Source organism: Oryzias melastigma, linkage group LG7, assembly GCF_002922805.2.
Source record: "Oryzias melastigma strain HK-1 linkage group LG7, ASM292280v2, whole genome shotgun sequence".
Lineage (NCBI taxonomy): Eukaryota > Metazoa > Chordata > Actinopteri > Beloniformes > Adrianichthyidae > Oryzias > Oryzias melastigma.
This window is the reverse complement of record NC_050518.1, coordinates 29,940,194-29,963,202: the sequence shown is the minus strand read 5'-3', so window position 1 is coordinate 29,963,202 and position 23,009 is coordinate 29,940,194. Positions and strand designations below refer to the sequence as shown.

At 40.9% G+C, this 23,009-nt stretch overlaps 1 protein-coding gene across 6 annotated transcripts in view; it reads left to right on the top strand.

The window, feature by feature from the left end:
- Positions 1-118: 118 nt before the first annotated feature.
- Positions 119-23,009, top strand: part of usp19 (ubiquitin specific peptidase 19) — a 28,970-nt gene continuing 6,079 nt past the window's right edge. The window contains exons 1-22 of one of the 6 annotated variants that reach the window (XM_036212966.1): positions 119-471; positions 1,242-1,573; positions 8,246-8,374; positions 8,447-8,583; positions 10,621-11,106; positions 12,866-13,208; positions 13,397-13,553; positions 13,645-13,716; positions 13,818-13,933; positions 15,894-16,141; positions 16,245-16,437; positions 17,619-17,752; positions 18,520-18,678; positions 18,761-18,871; positions 18,944-19,054; positions 19,120-19,221; positions 19,351-19,491; positions 19,573-19,691; positions 19,770-19,913; positions 20,181-20,551; positions 20,625-20,735; positions 20,806-21,022. In XM_036212966.1, coding sequence (XP_036068859.1) covers positions 1,402-1,573; positions 8,246-8,374; positions 8,447-8,583; positions 10,621-11,106; positions 12,866-13,208; positions 13,397-13,553; positions 13,645-13,716; positions 13,818-13,933; positions 15,894-16,141; positions 16,245-16,437; positions 17,619-17,752; positions 18,520-18,678; positions 18,761-18,871; positions 18,944-19,054; positions 19,120-19,221; positions 19,351-19,491; positions 19,573-19,691; positions 19,770-19,913; positions 20,181-20,551; positions 20,625-20,735; positions 20,806-21,022 — 3,773 coding nt within the window. In that variant the 5' untranslated portion in view covers positions 119-471; positions 1,242-1,401. Of the gene's footprint in view, positions 472-738; positions 893-1,241; positions 1,574-8,245; positions 8,375-8,446; positions 8,584-10,620; positions 11,107-12,865; positions 13,209-13,396; positions 13,554-13,644; positions 13,717-13,817; positions 13,934-15,887; positions 16,142-16,244; positions 16,438-17,618; positions 17,753-18,519; positions 18,679-18,760; positions 18,872-18,943; positions 19,055-19,119; positions 19,222-19,350; positions 19,492-19,572; positions 19,692-19,769; positions 19,914-20,180; positions 20,552-20,624; positions 20,736-20,805; positions 21,023-23,009 lie in introns of those variants that run through there. The other 5 variants (XM_036212964.1, XM_036212967.1, XM_024292031.2 and 2 more) reach the window with 5 other exon arrangements.

The following is a 23,009-nucleotide window of genomic DNA, read 5'->3' as shown; positions in this document are numbered from 1 at the left end:
TGCCAAATAAAAAAAAGTGTTTTTTTTTTTTGTTTGTTTTGTAAAAGCTGCTGTTTTGTATTTTCAACATTACAAACATATTTGTGGAGTTTTCTCTTTGATACCGTCCCTGAGCGTAAGGAGGTGTTCTGATCACGTGATCGCGCCACCAGGAAGTAGCTTCGGTTCATGTCGGGTCCGTCCGGGCAGCGGGACAACAAAGTCGTCTTACTCTGCAGAGGCCGAATGACACCCGCGGATTAAACCAGGTCCTCACATCGTGTGTTTCTGAATAAACAGCGGCAGAAATTCCCGTTTAGCTCACGGAAATGGGCCCCGGTTAAATGTAGAATATTCTAGAAACACCGCGGACTGCGGGGGTTTCCAGTCCGGCCAAGGTGCGAAGCGGCCCGTGGCCGTGAAGCCAAGCAGCAACCGGACGAGGAGCAACGAAGGCGTCCGCTATTGTGTGTCCAGCGGAGTTATTACCCTGTAAGTTTGATATTTTCAAGTAGTTGAAATGTTGGCGTATCAGTAAAAGTATGGAGTTTATGGTAATAGAGTGTCATGTAGTGTTTTGGCTTCATTTTGAGCGTCTTCGTTTGAAGTGCGGTTAGCAAGCGGCTAACGACAATAGCTGCTGAGATGAGCGTTTGATTTCGCGACCTGCTCTGCGCGTCACCCGAAGACATTGATTTTGTGGCTCTGGAACTTACATTTTATCCAGCATTTATTATTAATTGTTTGTTTTCGATGTATATTCAGTTGTGTTGCGTCCTCTAAATTGACATATTTCGTAGGTTGGTTGGTATAAAACAAAGGAATGTAGATTTAAAACCACAGTCACGTGACAGCTGGATAAACAACGGCTTAAAACAAACGAACCCCTCTACTTAAGCTAGTTACTAGCTTAGTGAGTACTGTTTCTTACTTTTTTGTTTGTTTGTTTGTTTTGTTGGTAATTGTTTGACGCCTTATATTTTATTTGATGTCTGAGTCGCACTGTTTTTAATGTAACCAGAATAATCGGACTATCTTGATATTTTAGGCAACGAAGTCAGACGGTTCTTTTGTCGGTTATTATAGTCTCGTCCTTCTGCATTGTCATTTGAAACCGGCTCCCAAATGGCCTAAAGCTACAACTCCATGCCTGTGTGTCTGTTTGCAGACTCATCTGACATTACTCAGCCTTCCCGCAGCAAACCATGGTTTGATGTAACTTATTTACATTCATATTTGCTTTTTTTTGGTTCTCTGTTTAGATCCCATCTCTTTGCTTCCTGATTCAATTCTGGGAGAGGTCACACCAGTATCATCGCCAAGATAGCCGGCCCAGGCAGGAAGAGGCACACCTCAGATCCAGACCCCAGCAGTGGTAGTGATTCCAGCGACGGGCGGCCGGTGAGTGCCAAGTGCCAGAAGATGGCCAGCAGTGGAGGAGGTGGGGATGGCCATCGTGTTGGGGCTCAGCAGAGAGGAGGCAGCGGCTCGGACGTGTCCTCCAGCAAGAAGAAGCAGAAGGACAGGGCCAACCAGGAGAGCAGAGAGGCCAAAAGAGCGGCGGCGGACGGAGTTCTTGCAGAGGTCAAAAAAGGTAATTTATTCAGCTGGGAAATTATTTAAAGGCTTTGTATCTACTGATGAAATTGTGTTTGTGGTTAAACAATTCATTCTAACAATTCGATTCAAATAAAAATTTGTGGCTAACTATATGAATTATAGCCGATTTTGGTTCTTTTTAAACAATCTGTGAAATACTATGTTGGGTTGTGAAATTCAGTTTTTCTCTTGTTCGGTCAGGCTGATAGGGCAGAGATGGTAACAGGAGTTAATTAAAGTCTTCTTTGGTTGTGTGTTTGTGATTTCTGTACAGAGTTTTTGTTTCATGCACACTAATAAATATCACAGTGTCTTTGTACCTACCACAGAGGTCTGCAACCTGCGGCTCTTTTATCCCTTTATTGTGGCTCTTTAGCTTTAATCAAAAATGCTAAAGGTTGAAAACATTAAAGGTTAGTTATTTAAGTTTTGTCATTTCTGCTTAGATTTTTTACAATGCAAGCAACTACCGTATTTTCACGACCACTGGGTTATAGGGCGCAGTTTCACTTACTGGTACTTTTTCTGTATTTAACAAATACATAAGGCGCTCTTGACCATAGGGCGCAGGCATGGTAAAACTAGGGTTGGTCACCGAAGTTTGATTCCACGCAGAAACACTAATGATTTACACGGCTCAACCGAAACCGAAAGCAGCTGCTGCAAACAGTGCAGCATTTCATTGAAGGTCTATTGGTCATTAGACATGTCAATCATTTCTACTTCTTCAGTACTGTGTTTTAGCCAATCCCTTTACTTTTCCTGCCATAGTGGGCGGGCTCATATAAAGCAGCTATTGAGGCGAGCACGAGAGCGCGTGCTGCGTAGCGCTTGAAAGACTGACTTCATTTCACACCAGATCACAGAGTTTGACAGGTGCTGCATCGCATCAGCCAATCAGGAACTAAGCTTTTGGCACGGGCTGTTTTCAGTGACCCGATCAGAAATAAAGAAGTATATAAGAATCCATTACGACTGTCTTTGTCCTGTTACAGCGCGGCGGTTCTGTCTGCAGACAGACAGAGATCCTCCCTTCAGCGGCGTCTGTTCGCTCCACACGCCGGGGGAGAGACAGGTGCTGCAGGGGGCGGGGAGGGCGGGTAACCTGCTTGGCTCTCCTGACCTGTGATGTTTCGTTTATGTTTGACGAGACAATGATACGAGACTCCTCTAGGGTCAATGCGGGACAGTCTTTATCTCAGTCACAGAAACAGCGGAAGGCCCCGCCCCCGGCCAGACGTATGATGAGCGAGTAAGAATATGTAGGAAGCAATATTAGTTATAGGAATGAGCGGTACGGGCCGCTGCACACAACAGCAGCAAGAGTCAGCGTTCAGCGCTTCATGGTGAAAAAAAGCACAATTGATGTTTTTCTGTTATCTGTTAGATCACGGTGGTTGGAACTGCCTAAAACCAACGAATTGGTGCTCCCTGCTGGTGCGCGCGCTCAGCCGACAGGCGGAGGGCGGGCCCCGGGTCCGCCGAGGCGGCCCGCGTGGGCTGCCGCGGACGAGGGGGTCTGTTGCTGCGGCGGGTGGGCTGGGAGGGTGCGTTCGTGCCTTCCTGCACCTTTTGTCTAAAAACATAGTTGCGCTGGTGCAGCTTTTTTCTTCTCTGCTTTTCCGCATGAAGTGGGCGGGTCCTCGTGCGCTCCTCCACCTGCTCCATTGACAGGTGAAAACGCGCGCGGGAGGCAGAGCAGCGGAGCGTCTGACCGTAAAGAGAGACTTCTAGCGGTGTTATTGATCCAACAGGTGTTTATGCTAGCGGTACGCACGTGGAGCATGTGACTAACAAGTTGATTATCAAAGAAAAGTTCAGGAAATTTTAATAAAAGGAGGGAAAATGAATATGGATACCAGCACTGTAAAAAAAACAATGATCATATAAAGTTAACAGCCTGAAAGTTCACAAGTTGCCTCAATAATAACAAATTATCTGACATAAAATGTAAAATTCATTAAAACAAATTTGAATTTGAACAAATGGGATTTTTTTTCCCCAGATTTACTGCTTGTGGGGAGAAGCGAGGGAGCACGGACACCCTCCCTCGCTTCCTGTGAGTGGCGCTCACTTTGGCTGTAAGACATCTAAGTTCTCATGTAATCCGCCTTCCAAAAAAGAAAAGAAAAAAAACAACAAAGTAGGCGCACTGCACTATAGGGCGCGCTGCATGTTTTGGAGAAAATTTGAGACGTTTATGGTCCCGCCTTATGGTCGTGAAAATACGGTAAGCAAAAAAAGTTTAATTTGCTGTCTGAAATTCTGTAGAAATATTCCTTAAATTTGAATTTTTAATTCATAGTTGATCAAATAAAAGTCTCCAAACATTGTTTTATTTGGTAAACTATACTAAAGTGTGTAAAATTTTGAACAAATGCAGTTTAAAATGATTGAAAATGATTTAGACTTGTGTGCTTTGTGCCTCACATCGTATAGAATTAAATTAAAAAGTTCAGTTTGCTCTAAATGTTTTGAGTTTTTTTTTAATGCATAGATTATATTAAAATGTTTATATCTGAGAGTAAAAAGGAGAAAACGATTGTGGCACACCAAAATCCAAATGATAAAAAAACATGTTTGACTGTCAAGGATGTTTATTTGAAGTAATCTGCTGCAGCAGGAGGAACTTGTTTGACACAGTGAGTTTTATTTTGAAAGGAACTAGTGTGTGCTGCTGTCAAAAGTAATAAATATATTGTGCATGTTTTTAACAATTAAGTGAGACTTTGTGGCTCTCGTTGGGTTCTGGTCTGTAAGAAACTGGACCAAATGGCTCTTTTAGTGTTTAGTTTAGTGTTAAAGGTTGCAGACCCCTGACCTAACCAGATCCTCTGGATCCATACTGCACTCCTACAACTACTACAAATGTTTTGGTATATAATAATTATATGTGTCCTCCTGCTTGTTCCTCATTGTACCAACTGTGTTATTCAGTTACTTTGTGATTAGAAGTAAAAAAAAATAAAAATCATCATGGAGACAGTTTGAATGCAACACCTCAGGGACAAGACTAAATACTAAAAACAGTTGCATCATGGGAGGTAGGGCTAGCAGATGCTCTTGATGTTTTTATCTGGAAAAAAGCATTTAAAAACATTTTAAACTATTCCCAATTCTGCTGACACTCAACCAAGAATTCTCAGTAAATTCTAGATATTGCTTTAATCTGCTACGGCATCCTTACATTTAGTATTTCTGCTCTTTTTTTCTCTTTTAGGTTGGAATTGTTTAGGTATCTGTAAAGGGAGGCTTGCAACTTGATATATTTAGTTGAATTGCTGCACAATATTAGGAAATGAATGAAGCTGCTTCAGTTTGTGGTGGAGTTTCTGTTTTTAAGTTCCTCTTATATTTTTGCTTTTAGTTTGATGTCAATGTAGATTCTAGAGAGAAGAAGAGACATTTTTGAAAGAATATGTATTCTAACTAAAGTTAATTGGTTTTATGTTTTGTGTCCATTTTCATTGCACTGTACTCAAATACGCAAACATCCATCCTATTGTCTGCTGTTTTTATTTTTTTTTACAGAACTCCTTTCCTATTGAATTATCCACATTCTGATAGATGCATGTTTTAGGCAGATTTTTGCTGCATGTAAAGCACTGGAGGCTGATTTTGTGTATTGTTGCTGTACGACAACAAATGGACAATAACACTTTCTCATCAGGTTGTTGTGACTTTTATTTGGCTAATTTGCCCCCAAATTTTCCTGAAGTGCTGCTGAACACCTACTCATGGACAGACTGAGGGTTTTGGGAAATTAAAAGTTATAGAAACCATTAAATACCTATTAAATTCTTTCAGATTTTTTAATCTAACGTTTTTTTTTTTAATGTAGTGACTTCAATAAATCTGATCTGAAAACATCAGGACTACTTAAGAAGCATGTTTTTTTGTTTGTTTCTTATAATGTTTTGGCTTTTACATGAATGTATATATAATAGCTCTTTCATGGTGCATATCTCTTGGAAGTGAAAGCATGCTAATGTTGCCCTCTGTCTGAAAATTCAGTCACCACATTGTGTGACCTGAACTCTAAATGGCTTTTACTGTAAACTCTGAATGCATGTTCTAAAAGAGAAAGTATCAGAGACAGAAGACCTCTTATGACTGACCAATCTGCAGTTTGTGTGTCATGTTGTGAAAAAGACGCACTGGTGACAACGGTTACTAATCAACCTCAACATGCTAGTAAACAGGGCTCATTATTAGTTTTACTTTCATTTTGGTTTGTCAAACTCGTTTCTTTAAGGTCTTCTTCTGTTGTTCTTGGCCTTGTCTGTCTTGTTGATCGTATAAACAGTCGGATAATCTGAACATGTTTGTATTTGTTAAACTAACGTCCCTCCAGAGGTCTTGTGTGACATTTTTAACAGCAACAAAGACGATATAAACAAACAATATAAAAAACAAGAACATGATCTTAGAAGAGTGAACAAAAGAGTTTTACTGTTTGCTTCTATGTTTCACATTTACCTCACAGGTTGATTTGTGGGTAGAAATAGAAATCTGAGAGTGATTGTGTTTTAAAGACAGCAGCGGAGATCATATGAAAGTCTCTGCTTTAGAAACAGCATTTCTGTCTGAAGAAAACACTCTGGTTGTGGTTAGTCGGTCTGAATGAGGGACTGCTGCAGCATTCTGAGGTTTGCATCTCTTGTGAGATTCCCGCTCTGCCATATATGGGTCGAAGTGTCCTTGAGCAAGACACTGAACCCGATGCCCCTTATGCCTGGTCGGTGTCAGTCAACTCTGCTGAATGGGTGAAGGGTCTCTGCTATTTAAGTCACAAGCTATTTATCATCTAACACAAGTTTTCAAAGGCAAAAGTAAAATTAGGTTTGTAAATAATGTACATTCTTTTGGTAACTGTTTCAAAATCTTCATATCTGAATTGTGAAGTCCAGAGTAAATGTTTATATTATTTTAATATATAGTTTTCTTTTTTTATGTTTATTATTAACATTATGGGATCAAAACAGGGGGTGTAAATAAAGCCATATTTACTTGTGATTAAAGGTTATTTTTACATTTATCAGATGAAAATGATCAAATATTTAATCTGACAAATTCAGAAATTTGTTGGTTAAGGTTTTAATTCAGAATAATGACTAAAATGTGTCTGTTGTAAACATCATGAAAGTTCGTTTTAAATAATATTTTTTATAAATCAACATTCTTAGGTATTTTTTGCAAAAATATAGAAGAATCAACCATTAAATAAATTAAAAATCAAATCAGTCTAAAGATCAAAGTTACTAATACTTTGGATGCAGAATATTGTATTATAATACACAAGATCATTTATAATGTTTTTAGTGAAGGTTTGTCTCAGAGACATTTTAGATTTTAAGTGTGTTACCAGAAAAAAAGTGCCTAATTTGACAAGCAAAAAAATAATTTGTTACTAAAGTTTGGAGGAAAGCATGAATTAAAACAGAAAATATTTTATTTTCATTGCAAAATTACAGCCATCTGACATCAAGCTGTGCATTTGCCCTTAAGTAAAAAGAGAAAAATAAAGTTTAAACACCTACTTTGATGAAAATTGTGTTTTTTACATTTTTCTGACAATGGAGAACATATATTAAGAAAATAAAGCTTAAAATTGCATTTCTGAGCTTTTTTTTTAAATTCAAGTTATGGTGAATCAGGAGCAAACAAAAAATGCTGTTTTAATCGGCGTATGTCATGTTGAAAATATGCTGGGTGGGCCACAAGCTCCCTTCTCTGCTTCATTCTGATGCATCCACTTGTAGACAAATAGCTCCACGTACATCTTTGTGATTTGCTAAACAGAAACGTTCTGGCAAAAACAGAAAATTGCATTCCCTTCAGAGACTTTAATTTAGTAGTCTCAGTTGGTGCTCAAACCCGAGATCTATTTATCATGAGGAAGGTGCGCTAACCAACTGTGCCACCGTCTAGATTGTTCTTGAGGGTAGAGTAGGGGTATTTTAATTGCGTTTGGAGAAAAGCTGCTCGTCAAGCCGCTTTTCTCCTTTAGAATCTACTGGAATTATCGTGTTAACGGTTGAAAAGTTACAGCATGTTAAAGATTTTATTTTTAAGCATCACCAACGACACCTCAGGTGTTAAAGGGTTAACTAAAGGTAAAGCAGGTCCAGAAACAGCCACTATGTGGCGCTGCAGCTTCACATCCAAAGCCACTGCAGCTGTTTAAAAAAAATAAACTTAGTCTTCAACTTAACAATTATACTCAGTTGTTAGGACTCATTCCTAAAACACGTCTGAGTTAACAAAGTGTTGTTCTAATATAAATGATCTGAATTGGACGTAAATCAGCTGCACTGAAGTTCTCTGCAGGAGAAGCATTCATGTCATTACACTGCTGTTCATGCAACTGTCACCAGCTGGGGGGGATTGGGTGTTGCTTCTGACCTTTCCAGAGCGATTAAGTCAGAGCAGGAAAGGCGAAGCTCTGCTGCAGGCGGCCGGATCCATGTCTGACTTTCTGTAAACTGTGCTGTAACTTTCCTTTTTTAGTCTCTGCTCCTGGTTTAGGTCAAAATGAGGAGTGGTAGGTTTTATGATTAGTTTCAATGTGGTTTTTAAGTGCTGAAGTTATTGTGTTACAGTGATTGTGAATGTGTGCCATCTGGAGGACAGTCTGTGTGGTTCTAATGTGCCTTTGTGTTGTTAGACGTGTTCGTAGACTGGAAGCAGAACGATAACGAGGTGACGGTGAGGCTGCGCTGCGGAGACGGCGTGCAGAGAGTCAACGACATCAACACCAATTTCACCGACACCAACTGTAATGTTTCTTTCCCCGGTAAGCAGGAATACTTCAGAACGATGTTAAACTGTCAGCAGAACATCGTTTCACACTCCTCTGTGTTTGTAGACGGACGTGAGTGGAGCTGCCAGCTGCAGGAGGAAATCGAGGCCTCGTGCAGCAGAGTCCAGTACAAGGAGAAGGGGGGTTTCCTGCACCTCATCATGCACAAGAAGATCCCTTTTCACATCTGGCCTTCTCTGAAGGTGAGGCACGTGTGGGAGGAGCTACTGTCAAACGTTTTTCAGCCCATTGCTAAATTGAAGCAGTGACTGTATATCCCTATCAGCCAATGCATGGAAGACACTGAGAGATTAGGCTTTATTATTTTATAAAAGCATCAGTAATCACGTCTCCATGTTTGGGTTCATGAGATAATTCAAACTGTCCCGGTTCAGTGATGTTCATTCCTACTGCACGATTTGCATCTAAAGGACAGATGCTTTCAGCTGTACTTTTGTCTCTCTGTGACCCAGTTTGATCACTTGTTGTCCCAAATTAGTCCAAGGAGAGGAAAAAAATATATTAAAAAATCTAATTTAAAGGACCTTTTTATTATTATCATCTCCTGAAAAAAGAAAAATATCAAAGTTCAGGAGGAGAACGGTTAGATTCTCCTCCATGTTTGTTTTGAGTTAAACTTCAGCCACTGATTGTATCATCAACCTGTTGTTGTCAAAGCCGGATTCCTGATTGGTTAATGACAAGAACCTTCATCAAACTTTATGCCATTGTTCATCTCGCTGCCAGGAACTCACTGCCGCTAGAGAATTGCACCGCGCTTGTCACTGCTGGACCTCTGATTACACCTAGAGCTGGTTATCAATAATAATTTCCAGAAACGATCCGATTCACCAGAGCCTGGATTGATTCAATTCAGATTTTTTTTTCCTTCTTTTGATCCCCTCAATTCAATTCAATTTTGAGTTTGCACATTTAGACAGATTTGTTTAGAAATACATTAATAATCTACTATACGTTTTGAATATATTTACATTAATCTGATCCAGTTCACATACTGTAAAATATATTACTGAAATAATGAGATTGTTATTATCATACAGTGTTACATGGATTCTCTAACAAAAATGTTCAGATCATTAACATTGTAAACATTGTTCTGCTTCTCCTGGAGGACTTTTCAGTTTGGCCACTAGGAGGCAATCACACCTTATTCCAGAAGAAGAACAGTGTGAACAACAAAACAGTTTAGACCGCAAATGGTTACTTTAAAATATTTCCTTTAAAGAATTTGGAAAATTCACGTCTGTGAGTTTATTAAGATGTTCATTTAGTCAGCAAAGTATGTTTAGGTCAACCAAGTGTTAGCATTAGCCATCCTATGGGAAATTCCATCAATCATTAGCATCAAGCTAACGGACTTTAGCTTTATGTGCTAAATCGATCTATAATTTTATGAATCGATTATTGATCTGTTGAGCTTAAATCGATTAAAATCAATTTTATCAACCCAGTCCTACTGATTGCACTTCTACTTTACATTGAAACTGGACGCCCCTACAGCACAAAATGCATTTGGTGTAAACGCATCTTAAAGTACCACTCCAACCATATATATATTGTTTTGTAAAGTTGTTCCCAGTGATCTTTTGAGGGCCAATGTAGCCAATATAGCACTAAGCTAGCATTTCCAGCGTTTTCCTCTTCACAGCAGTATTCTTCTTAGCTTCACACAATCTTCCTTCAAACATTAAATTCCTGTCAGATACGATGTACCAGAAGTAATGCAATAAAAAGACGAGCTGCTGGATGACCTCCATTGTTGTTGCTTGTCTATTCATCGCACTACAATGTCACAATGACATGCTAGCAGTCTACACCACGCATGATAACAAACCGCTCAGTAGGAGCAAGGCTCAACTGTCCCCAAACTTTTCTTTCCCTGTTTGACTTTGGTTCTACATGTCAGGAAAGTAAAAATAGTCAAATTATCTTCATCAAATTGTCCCTAAAAGTTACATGAGTCTACCATGACTACACTCTTATATATGTGAGACTGAATTCTGTTACATGAGAGTCTAATTCAAATAATAAAAAAAAAATACAAAGTTTGTGTTGGAGTTAATATTTTGAAGAGATTTCAAGGAAAATTTGAGGATAATTACCTAATATTCTGCAAATGTTTTGTTTCCAACTTGTTGCTGGTTGAAATCTTGATTTTCATGGTATTTTGCTGCTTGTTTTACTGCATTAATACCTTTTTTATTTCTCCTCTGCTCCAGTCAAACAAGAAAGAGAAGCAGGCAGCAGCTCCAGTGACCAAGAAGGAGATGAAATCTGTTTCTTCAGATTCATCAGAGAAACTCAAACTGTCGTCGCTGCAGCCCCACCCCCCATCATCCCCTTCACACAGCGAGTCGAGGCGCAGTAAAGCCGAGCGCGGTCTTAAGCGGTGCTTGAAAAACAAACCCTGTGACAAGGCCCCCGCTGACCTCTCCGGAGTAAAAGACGGAGCTTCAGAAACGAGCACCCGGCCCGCCGCTGCCGTCACGCCGGCGGAGCCGCAGCCTCTGGAGCCCAGCACCAAGAGGCCCATCGTACGGCTGCCCAAGACCACTAAAGGGGAAGAAAAGTCTGCAGCAGTGAACGGCGGTAAAACCACTAACAGTCGGAGTCCACAGACTCCACGCAAAGACAGAAACAGAGCGGAGGAACTCGTCAGCGCTCAGGAGGTCGGACCTGAAGAGTCCGCTGCCAACAAAGTCCAGGTGAGACTAGAATGAAAATTATATTTAAAATGTATTTTTACTAAAACTTGTCTAACACTTGTTATCAGTTTTAAAAACTCCCTGGTGTTGCATTTAAATATGAACTTCTGGAGGTCCAGGGCCTTTTTCTGTGTTTTTTACTGCTTTACAATTTTATCTGATCATTTACTTTAAAGCAGTTTTTTGTGGCAATGCTTAATGATTCTTTTATGTACCACCTCAACTTCTGTTTTACACATTTTTTCATTTTTTACACAATAGTTTCAATAATTTGAAACTATACAAAAACACAGTGCAGTGCAGTAAACCTTCTTTTACTGCAGAAATCACAAACGTTGAGAACTAACCGTTTTTATGTTTTATGCCTGTGGAAGCATTTGTGACTCATAATTTAAAATAAAAGGCAATACTGGAAATGCTTTTTCTTTTTCACAATGTACCTGCATTACTTGTCTGTTAAATGAAATGAAAAAAGCAATTCATCAAACAGCTTTTTCTTTTTCTTCCTCGGTTCAGAGTGAACCGAGCTCAGTCAGATTGGAAACTAAAAGACCACCTCAAAAGATGGGTCCAGAAGCAGTTCTCAGCCCCAGACCAGGGTCCACTTTGGTGTATTTAGACAGAAAATTTGTTTTGAATTAACAAGGTTTCTATTTGAATTCCTACTGGCTAGTTATCAGCTTCTTCAGCACCACACACAAGGACTCAGTGGGTCTTCTGGAGTTTCTAAAGTTGAAAGTCGACAGTTGCACATTTTCAGATATTTAAATTTGAGGAACTTTGTCAATTATGTGCTCTTGTTGGGTTTAGTTTAATCCTAAGGTTTTAAAGTTTAAAACCTTTTTGAAACTTTTATAATATATTTTGAATAAAACTACACTAATGGCAGCTGAGCATCATGCCCAATGAATGATATTGGTACAGATGCTCTGCTAGCCTGTTACCATTGTCCAAGATACGTAAGGAGCGACGCCATGTTTGAATGATCAGTATACAACAATAAACGGGTTAGTAGATACAGTAAAATGACCATAAAATGCTTAATTTTGGTCCAATTTTAAAAATAAAAAACTCTGATTAGGGATGTAACGATTCAATCAAGCCACAATTCAATTTGATTTAGTCACCATTTTGATTTTTTTTCCCTTCAACAGAATGAATTAAAATTAAAGGTATTTTAAGACCAATAATGTTTTCTTTTTGCCCCTTAAATCAAGCTTTCTGCTTTCCTATTATCAGAAAGGATTCAATACAAATAAACAAGTAATACATGATACCGAAATGATCAATTTAAAAAATGAAAAAATGTAAAAGTGCATTTCCTAGACACTCACTTAAACTCCCCCTTCAAATGGAGGCCGAGGGATAACCAGGGAGAAGGGAAGAATTCGGATTGGGCCTAAGATTTACATAAACTTTCAGACTCTTCTGTCCATGTTTGTAAACGGGTCGATGGGTTGGTGTCATCACCACAGTCTGCTTGCGCCTGTTGTTTATGGGCCGTTCCCACTTATCTTAGTTTACTGTTACTGTCTGTTCAACTGTTTAAAACGTCAACAAGCAGGTAAATAAGCAAAGTTAACTCATTTTCCTTCAAGAAAAAGTCATCAACCACCTGTTGATTTCTTCTAAAGGCTCAAATCAAAGTTAAAAATCGGACTTCTAAACCTCCGTAAGCATCAGTAGATTGTCTTTAGAAAACTATCGACTCTCCAGCTTTTGTTTGGGTAACTTTCTCTTTTGTTTTTTTCTCCTTCAGCCGGTGGAAAAGAGAAACCAGGCATTAGACGGATCCGGAGCAAAAGCACATGTTAAAGAGGAACATTCAGCAGCTGCTGTGAGCACCAACCACTGCCTCAAACCCGCCTGCTTCAACAAAGAAGCAGACTCCGCCTCCAAAAAGCAGAGGGAGCGTACAAACTCTGAGGTGGAGGTGAAACCCGCCGAGCTGAAATCGGAGCCGGGCCCGGTGATCCAGCAGGCGACAGAGGCACTCCCGAGGCAGAACCAGGCGGCTGGTCTGATCCCGAACAGCTGTGATGGAGAAGAGAAGCGGGACCGGCCGAAGGAAGAGCCTCCTCTGGAAATCAGTCCGCTGGAAGGTTAGTCAGGTTCTGGTCTTCCTGTGAAATTTGGAGCACGGATGTAAACGTTCATCCTCTGAACAGATTTTATGAAAACGATTACTACAAATATTTTAACTGGTTTTTAGTTACTGAGATCATCAGAGTCTGAGCCCAGGAAGGTTTAGTTTCAGCTCTAAATGTGAGTTTGGTGTTTGTCTGTGCAGCTCCGGAGCCGATGGTTAACCTGCAGTCTTTAAAGAACGACTCGTACGAGAAGGGCACCGATCTGATGGTGGTCAATGTCTATATCAAAGGCGTTTGCAGGGACACTGCCAGAGTCATCTTCAGAGAGCAGGACTTTACCCTCATCTTCCAGACAAGGTCTGGTCACAAACATGAAGCTCAGAAAGCAAAATGACTTCCAACAAAGAGCAGGAGTGGATCAAACAGTTTGATCTTCTCTTTTCCACAGTGACGTGAACTTTCTGCGTCTTCATTCGGACTGCGGACCCAACTCTGTCTTCAAGTGGCAAGTCAAACTCAGGCAAGTTCTCTTCCCCGAGCTCATGAGGGGAAACGTTAGCTTCAGAGTCTTTAGGACACAGACATTCCTCCAACCTGACCGGAGTCCACTCTGTCTTCCAGGAACCTGATCCAGCCCGAGCAGTGCACTTACTCCTTCACGCCGTCCCGACTGGACATCACCCTGAAGAAGAGGCACAGCCAGCGCTGGGAGGGGCTCCTGGCTCCAACCTCACAAGGTCTGCTGCCAGGCTTCTATTCGGACCGCTTTTACTGACTCTGAAAAGTTTCTCAATAGTGAGATTTTCATCAAAGATAAGATCTGGATTCCTGCTTTTACTAAACATTTAAGCATTTTTATTAGAAGTGTGTGATTCATCCTGAAATAAATCATTTTTTCCCCACCATCTTACAGGAAATTCATTTCAAATACAGGGGGGTCAAAAAGTATCTGTCAGTCACAGATTCTACAAATTGTCCCACAGGAGAAGAGTTTGGTCTGGAATATTCACCATAAAAACAGAGAGAGAGACGAAATTTAAAATTCAGGAATACGCATAACCAGAACAGTTTAGACCGTTTTTTCTCTCTTAATAAATTTCAGTTATTCTTAATAAATTTAGATTAAGTCGACTCCAAATTCTCCCCCCACGGATTCTCCCTACCTCTACATTTGGCCCTCCGATCGGAGAGTTATGGAAAAATAGTGTCTTCAAATTTGGATGTTATCATAGACACTGGACAAAGCGAGGTGTTGACGTCACTCATAGAAAAAGCCTTACCTCCGGCCCTCTCAAAATCAGGCCAAAGCCGTCACCGTGGCTTCCCGATTGTCTGTCGCCATTTTGAAACGGTGATTAGTCCGAGTCACATTTTTAGAGGAACTACTGTCACCAATCATGAGTGAGCTTGTTGGAAATCCACACCCCTTCCACTGAAATCAGGAGAATCTGTCAATCAAATGTTTAAGGCGGGGCCAGCAGGCACCACATGCTTTTATTGAGGCACTTGACTATCCAGTTTATGACTTAAAAAACTTGTGAAAAGAAAAAATATATAAAAAAAAAATAGAATTAGATAGAACGTGTTAAGAAGAAAGTATCAGAGCTAGAATGGTTCTTCTAACAAAAAAAATGACCGAAAAATAACTGTCTATTTCTCAACTGAAATCTGTGATTTTGGCTTTGAGGAGCCCGCATGTCCAGTGATTATACAGTCTATGAACATTACTACCATCCGATGACATCATCAATAGTTGCCGCTCATCTATGTTGGTGTGTAGCTACCAGCGCTTGGAAACTTCATATTGTCAGTTTATAACTTTAAACACTCATTACTTACACCCATCCATCTTCTTCCATACCCACATGGTGAAATGTGTTTTTCCTCCATGACACAGCGCAATGTGAAACGCTCTACCAGCGCAGAAATAGCAACCTTCAAGTAACCACTAAAGCTCCAAATGCCCTACAATTGGAAGGTTAGGGAGAAGCTGTAGGGGAAGAATTCTGCCTAATTCAGCCTAATTCTTAATACATTTAATTTAATTTCCCTGTTGTGGGATCAGTTTAAGTTCTGTTTGTCTAAAGGAAATCTTCATTTGTGTCCTGAGGTAATCTTTGTCTCATATCTATTAAAACATGTACGAAAATATTTCAATTTGATTACAACAAATTAATTTGAGGAAGGGTTTGAAAACTTTTCCAAACAATGCATCAAAAAACAGGTAAAAATTTATTTTATTAATTAGTGTTTTTTTTTATTGACGTCTTTTTGTTTTCAAACATAAAATAGTTAAATAGCATGATATACAGAAAGGGATAAATTGCTCAAAAATGAATGGGTTGAAGAAAAATCTTGTTAATTTCCACATAAATTTTATACATACATGTTGAACATATGATATTTATTCACATAAACAAAAGTACCAAAACAACGTTGTGAAGTGATGACCCTCCTCATTTCTGAGTGTTTCTTGATTCAAATTTTTGTGAATCAGGATCAGACAAAAAATCGGTCTGAAAAAAATCGCATTTGCTTGGCGGGCCACGAGCTCCCTGCTCCATCTTGATGCAAATAGATCCATGTACGTCTTCGTTTTCCTCATCTTACCTGGAATCTGGTTAGGACCTTTTTGAATCTTCATCACTGGGCTCCAATTTTCTAACCACAAGCTCCTTTGTCCTGTTTAAGGTGCAGTGGGTGGTGCTAAGGTGGCTGTGGCCTCCAGTCCCGCCTGCATGGATAAAAGCCAGCCCGGCAGCAGCCAGCACAGCCTCCCTGCCAAAGAGGAACCCCCGAGAGTCGGGGAGGAGACGCCCAAGGCCCCCAAGGCCTCCAACAGGGGAGTGGAGGGAGGAGCTCTGGATAGCGTTGCTCCTCGCTCCGTCTCTGAGCACGTCGCCATCACCAAGTCTGAGCCCGTGGTTACCACAGTGAGTGTGACGGTGAGCAGTTTTCCTTTATGAGAAAACTGCTGCTTCGTTTAGAGAAGACATTTTGCTCAGAGTTGATGTGTTAAACAAACCAAGCTCTTGCTTCCTGCCTCAGCCTAAGCCCACCTGCATGGTCCAGCCCATGACCCACAGCCTTCCCGCCAGCATTGAGCGCCACGAAGAGGAGGAGGAGAAGAAGGTGTGCCTCCCTGGTTTCACGGGACTGGTCAACCTTGGCAACACATGCTTCATGAACAGCGTGATCCAGTCCCTGTCGAACACCAGAGAACTCAGGGATTACTTTCACGGTAAACAACGTTTCCTCACGTGTGAAAACACAGACCAGCTCAAGCTTTAGTGAGAAAGACCATCAGCTTCAGGCTTCACTGCTATAAGAAATGCCTAAAAATGACAAAAAACACCAATCTCAGAAAGAAAATCACTAGAACGTTGTAAACTGATCTGTTCATGCAGTAAATCATTTTTACTTGACAAGAAATATAAGAAATCAAAATCTAGAAATAAGGAGTTCCACACAAACATCCAAAAAAGGTAAAAATAAGAGCTAACTTTTAGAAGTAATTACTTCAACAGGAATGCTATACAGCTCAATAAGTATGTTTTGCTAATTTTATGCAAGTAGTTTCTTTTTTTTAATTTATTTATTTTTATATTTACCTAATGGTTTATTTTCATCACAGAATGAGTGGAAATGACTCGTTTTGGAACAAAATGAGGACCTTAATACAAGCTGGTCCATCTTAATATATCCTAAGAAAATTTAAAATGAATTATTCTTGGAACATAAATCTACAAGATGACAATAATGAATTCTAGTCTAACTTTTCAATGTTTTTTTTAACTTTTAAAATAACACCATTAAAATTGAACCATAAATTCCAGGGCAGTAACATTGTTTTTCTTTTAATCTCAAATCAAGTCAAGAATATGAAGCAAAAGGATTTGGACTCATTGTAAAAATAATGCCCCGGTTTATAGATCTTAGCTCTAAATGAGACAAAAATGTCTCCACTAATCTTTTCTCATTTGAGAAAAGTTTGAAAAGGTGTAAAACAGGAGTATCAGACTCCAGGCCTCGAGGGTCTGGCCTCCTGCTGGTTTTCAAGAAATCCTGCTTTATCTGATTAACTGGATCAGGTGTGTTTAGCCAATAAGGAGTTTCAATGGTTGATGGAGGAGGACACAAACCTGGATTCTGAGTGTAGAGCAAAGAAAAGATCAATTAAAAAAACATCAAACCTTGTAAAATATCTTAAATTTCCAAAAACATTATTTTAAATCTTTGTAAGCATCAACTAGTTTGCAGTGGAACTTGAAATACTTACTGAATGGGTCACCTAAACCCTGGATGTGACCTTTTCCTGCTTTCTGTGAAAAAGTCAAAGCTGTCGAACGTATCATACTCTTGATCATGTTATGTTTTGCTATTTTTGCCTCTTTGTCTTACTTTTATTTTTTGTTCTTCCAGACCGAGGGTTTGAGGCCGAGATCAACTGCAGCAACCCTTTGGGGACGGGAGGCAGGCTCGCCATCGGCTTCGCCGTGCTGCTCAGGGCTCTGTGGAAAGGGACGCATCACGCCTTCCAGCCTTCAAAGCTGAAGGTGAGCCAGAACCCTGAACTGTATCTGAGAACTGGACCAAGTGAGAGTGGACGTCACTCATATAAATGTTTATTTTCTGCTCCAACCAAGTGAAGTCAGCTCAGTCGCCATTTTTCACTATGCACACGCTGCCATGTTGGGACCACATGTCGTCGGTCAGCAGTGATTGGTCCAAACCGGTCTGAGTCAACGTTTCTATGGCAACGGAGAACTACGCAAAATCTATCAAAAGTTTTGAACATTGGACATGGGGTCCAGCGGGCTCCACCTTCTTTTATTGAAGCATCTGATTGGTCAATTTAGAACTTGAATAACTTTAGCTACAACAAAAAATATCAAGAAAAAACGGATTTGGCTATTCTGACGAATAAAGTGACTGAGTAGCAGCTGTTTAGTTCTCCATAGAAGTCTATGAGATTTTGGCTTCTTGGAACCAGCAGGTACTTCCTGTTTGGAACACCAGGCGGGAGGGGTCACTCAGTCCAGTTCTCATGTACAGACCTCCTAATGCCTAAAACTCTTGAAAATGTTTGAAACCTACTGATCTAGACTTTGACATGAACTTTAATTTAAGCTAAAGGTTTGAAAATGTTGGAACATTGTGTAAAAGAAAGAAAAACGTATTTCAAATAAAAGGAGAATCATATTTTTGCTTCTTTCCACTACAGAATAGATCATTTTGAATGCAATTACAGGTCTTTTTAAGGATGGAAATGTTTTCTCTTCTTTCTGTTCTCGCCTCTCACACGGTCATTTTCTGCATTCAGGCAATCGTAGCCAGTAAAGCCAGTCAGTTCACGGGTTACGCTCAGCACGACGCGCAGGAGTTCATGGCGTTCCTACTGGACGGACTGCACGAAGACCTGAACCGCATCCAGAACAAACCATACACGGAGACGGTGGACTCTGACGGACGGCTGGATGAGGTGGAGACAGCGGTTTAACCTGGGGGGGTTTGGGTTCAGTCAGAATCTGTCGGAGCTGATGTTTGTTCCTCTGTGGGTGCAGGTGGTGGCAGAGGAGGCGTGGCAAAGGCACAAGATGAGAAATGACTCCTTCATTGTGGACCTCTTCCAAGGCCAGTTTAAATCCAAACTTGTGTGTCCCATGTGTTCAAAGGTAAGTGCCGTTCTTATAGAGACCTGGACTAGCTTTTGTTCACCTGGTCTGACGATCTGCCTGCTTGTCTAGGTTTCCATCACCTTTGACCCCTTCCTGTACCTGCCTGTGCCCCTTCCCCAAAAGCAAAAGGTGCTCTCTGTTTTCTTCTTCGCTAAGGAACCTCATAAAAAGCCCATCAAGGTAAGACCAGACGCTTTCAGTGGATCCTCCTGAACTTTTTCTAGAAATTATTATGTTTCTTCTAGTTTTTGGTGAGTGTGAGCAAAGAGAACTCCAGCACAGCCGAGGTGCTGGAATCCATCTCCAGGAGCGTGAGGGTCAAACCCGAGAACCTCAGAATAGCAGAGGTTGGTTGGTTGTCTTTTTATGCCATTTATCTCAGGATCAATAAAATTAACTTGCTAGATAGCTGTTTGCAAAAAAAATAAATCTGAATTTGCTTTTAAAAAAGATTTAAATAGAAATTTATCCTGCAGGTGAGCAAGAACCGCTTCCAGCGCGTTTTCCTGCCGTCTCAGTCTTTAGACACCGTGTCGCCCTCAGACATGTTGTTCTGCTTTGAGCTGCTCTCCAAAGATCTCGCCAAAGAGAGGGTGCTGTTGATCAAGGTGCACCAGGTAAGAAATAACCGATTCTTCGGTTTTCCGCTGCATGATGGGCCGGCACAGAAACTAAAATAAATAATGATCGTCCTCCAGAAACTTCAGGTTCCCAACATTCCCATCTCAAAGTGCGCCGCCTGCCTGAAGCCTCCGGTGTCTGAAGACGACAAGCTGAAGCGCTGCATGCGCTGCTATCGAGTGGGCTACTGTAATCAGTGAGGACTGCCCGTCTTTTATCGTCACCTCCACAGTAAAGAGAACAGAATCCTCACGTTGGTTCTTCTCGTTTTCAGAGTGTGTCAGAAGACGCACTGGCCCAGTCACAAGGGTCTGTGTCGACCCAACTCGGAGAATGTGGGTCTGCCCTTCATGGTCAGCGTGCCGGAGTCTCGGCTCTCCTACGCCAGGCTGGCCCAACTGCTGGAAGGTTACTCCAGGTACACACTTTACCTCTCTGCGCCTCAGAAACCTGTTAGGATGTTTCAACCGCAGTATTTAAGTTTATGGTGTTTTTAGCTTTTTTGTTTGAAAGAATTGTCTCTTTTTATAGTTCATTAACTTTATGCAGGGAGTCAGGAGAGTTCAGGGAATTATAATTTCATTTTTAAATGTTACTATTGTATGAAAAGTGCTTTATAAATAAAGTTTTGATACAACACTGAGCCCACATCTCTTAAGTGTCCCTCACTGATCTTTTTCTGCAGGTTTTCAGTAAACGTGTTCCAGCCTCCTTTCCAGTCGGGCAGGACGTCTCCTGAGACTCCCCAGTCTCGGGTTGACCTGCCACCGATGCCGGCGTGCTCTCCTGAGGCTGCTGGTTCTGGGGATGAAGCCGTGGGCGGCAGCAGTTTGACGGGAGCGGGAGATCTGGAGCCGGATGGCAAATCCCCGCCACCTCGGTCTCTGGCAGAACTCGCTCAGGCCTCTTCGATCCACCCGGAGGTGTCGGACTCCCTGTCCTCCTCCCGGACTAAAGATTCAGGCTTCTCAGAGTCCATCTCCTCCACCTCCTGCTGTTCCCTCGACCCCCACGCTGAAAAGGAGACGTCCTGTGAGAAGACGGTGCGACCAGAAGGTAAAACAATCTGAGAAAATCTATATTTTTGTGTTTCTATTTGCACAAACTGATATAAGACTTTCCTGTGTAGCTGCAGTAACGGGGTATCAGCATTCGAGTGAATCGGCGTCCGGTCACGCCAGTCAGTTCTACATCGCACTGCTGGACTCCAACAACAAGGAGCAGAGGCTCGATGAGAAAGGTGCACCCAGAATCCACGAATGTTTTGACAAAAGCTTCAAACCGCCACGCTCACCAGCTTCTCTCTGCAGAGGACGCCCTGGCAGATCTCCCTGAAGACGCCACGGTGGAGCTGGTGTGGAAAAACAACGAGCGTCTCAAGGAGTACGTGCTGGTGAGCTCCAAGGAGCTGGAGTACGAGGAGGACCCGGGCTCGCTCAGCGAGACGGCTAGAGCGGGACACTTCACCCTGGAGCAGTGCCTGAACCTCTTCACCAAGCCGGAGGTGCTGGCGCCAGAGGAGGCCTGGTAGGAGCTCTGCTGTGGAACAGAAACACCGTCGGGGGTCCTTCTGCACGCTCCATGATAGATAAACAAAAAAATATATTCACACACAAAAATAGGAGTGAAAATGGCTACAATAGAGCTTTTAGAGTCGAGTTAGATGGTAAACGGTAAATGGCGTGTACTTGTATAGCGCTTTCTACCCTCCCTCGAGGGCCCAAAGCACTTCACAGTCACAGACCCATTCACCCATTCACACACACATTCACACACTGGTGGTGGCTCCGCTGCCGAACACTGGCACCAACCTCCCACCAGAGGCAATTCGGGGTTCAGTGTCTTGCCCAAGGACACTTCGACACATGGGTGGGCAAGGTGGGAGTCGAACCCGCTCACTTCTGATCAGGAGTCGACCGCCCTACCACTGCACCACGATGCTTGACCCTTTAACACCAGTGCTTCAGTGTTTGTGCTCTTTGATTTACTGTAACTTTTCAACCAGTATCACGATCAACGTCATTCTAGTAGATTTAATATAAATCTACTAGAATGACGTTGATCGTGTTACCGTTTAAAAAGTTACAATATGTTAAAGATTTGAGGCGATGCCTCGGTATTAAAGGGTTAAACTAAAGTTTGATTTGGTCAAAAATTTGAAAGCATAAATAATAATTTAGTTTGTATCAAAATCCAGTTTCATTTTTTTTGACAAAAAAAAAAGCAGTCTTTGAGTCCAGACTGGTGAAATTATTACAAAAGCTACACCTTTTTACCACCTGCCAAGTGAAAAAAACAAACCTCCAGCTTGAGGTTTTCTCTTTGGCTGTTCAGCGTCAGCCAAGGCAGGAAGTTTTTGGCAGTGATGCTGAAGTCTTTATGTTCCAGCGCTGTCAGAATGGTGAAAGAGGCGTACCTGTAGGTCAGCCAACAGGCCGTCCTATATTAACAATAGGGCTGTGGATCATTGCGTAGGCGCCGATTTGATTCAAAAATCTAGATCAACAATTCACAGATGAAACTGTGATTATTCTGTTTGAACGGTTGCTATATCCACATCTTTTTACTGGATGGATGGAAATTTAAGTATTTAAAGACCATCATTTCTAACTTCATTTAGAACAAGAGATCAGAATCAACAAAACTGATAAAAACACAAATATTTTAAAAGTGATATTAATCACTTTATACAATATCACACTCAAACATTTTCTTTCAACTTCCTTCTTAACTTCAGCAGTAAGCAAAGCATACATCACTGATACTTTGAGTCATTTTATTTTTCATCACCGTTTCCTTCAGTCACGTTTTAGAAATTGACTTTATTATCTTTAGTGGAAATATCAAAAAAAAGAAAAACTCCCTTAACTTTAGATGAAAGTTTTACAGATACTTTCCCCATACGGTTTCTCCACCATGCTAGCAGACATTCACATGCCGTCATGACACTCATCACAAGATTGTCCTAATTGTCAAATATTAAAAACTGAATCGTTTTTCCTGATCTTTTTTATGTAAACTGAACTTCAACCTAATTTTTTCACCCTACAAAAAATGCTTTATAGTTTTACTTTGAAAATGAACACCTTCTTCAACAATTACCTTGAAAATGTGTGCTTTTCCTGTGACAGAAACACTCTAGATTAGTTTATATACCAAAAATCTAACATTATTCCTCAATTTGAGAGCGATGATTACATTGTCTTAAGTGTATTTTTTATTACGATTACCATATATATAAAGATCGTGAATGGAGGATTTCATACGTCACACATTTTCAGGATCAGGCTGCAAATATCCGAGTATTTGGATGCTCGTTTCTGGACTAATTGTTAGCATCTGTTTTTGTATTTACCAGAACCGATAAATCCCTTCACTGACCATTATTCTTCTGCTCAGTTTCATAATAGCTTCAGTTTTGAGTTTTGATTTGTTTCAGGATGATACATCAACACTGAGGGTTTTTATTACTGTTATTATTATTATTTTGGAAGATTTTAGGTTCATGTTCTTA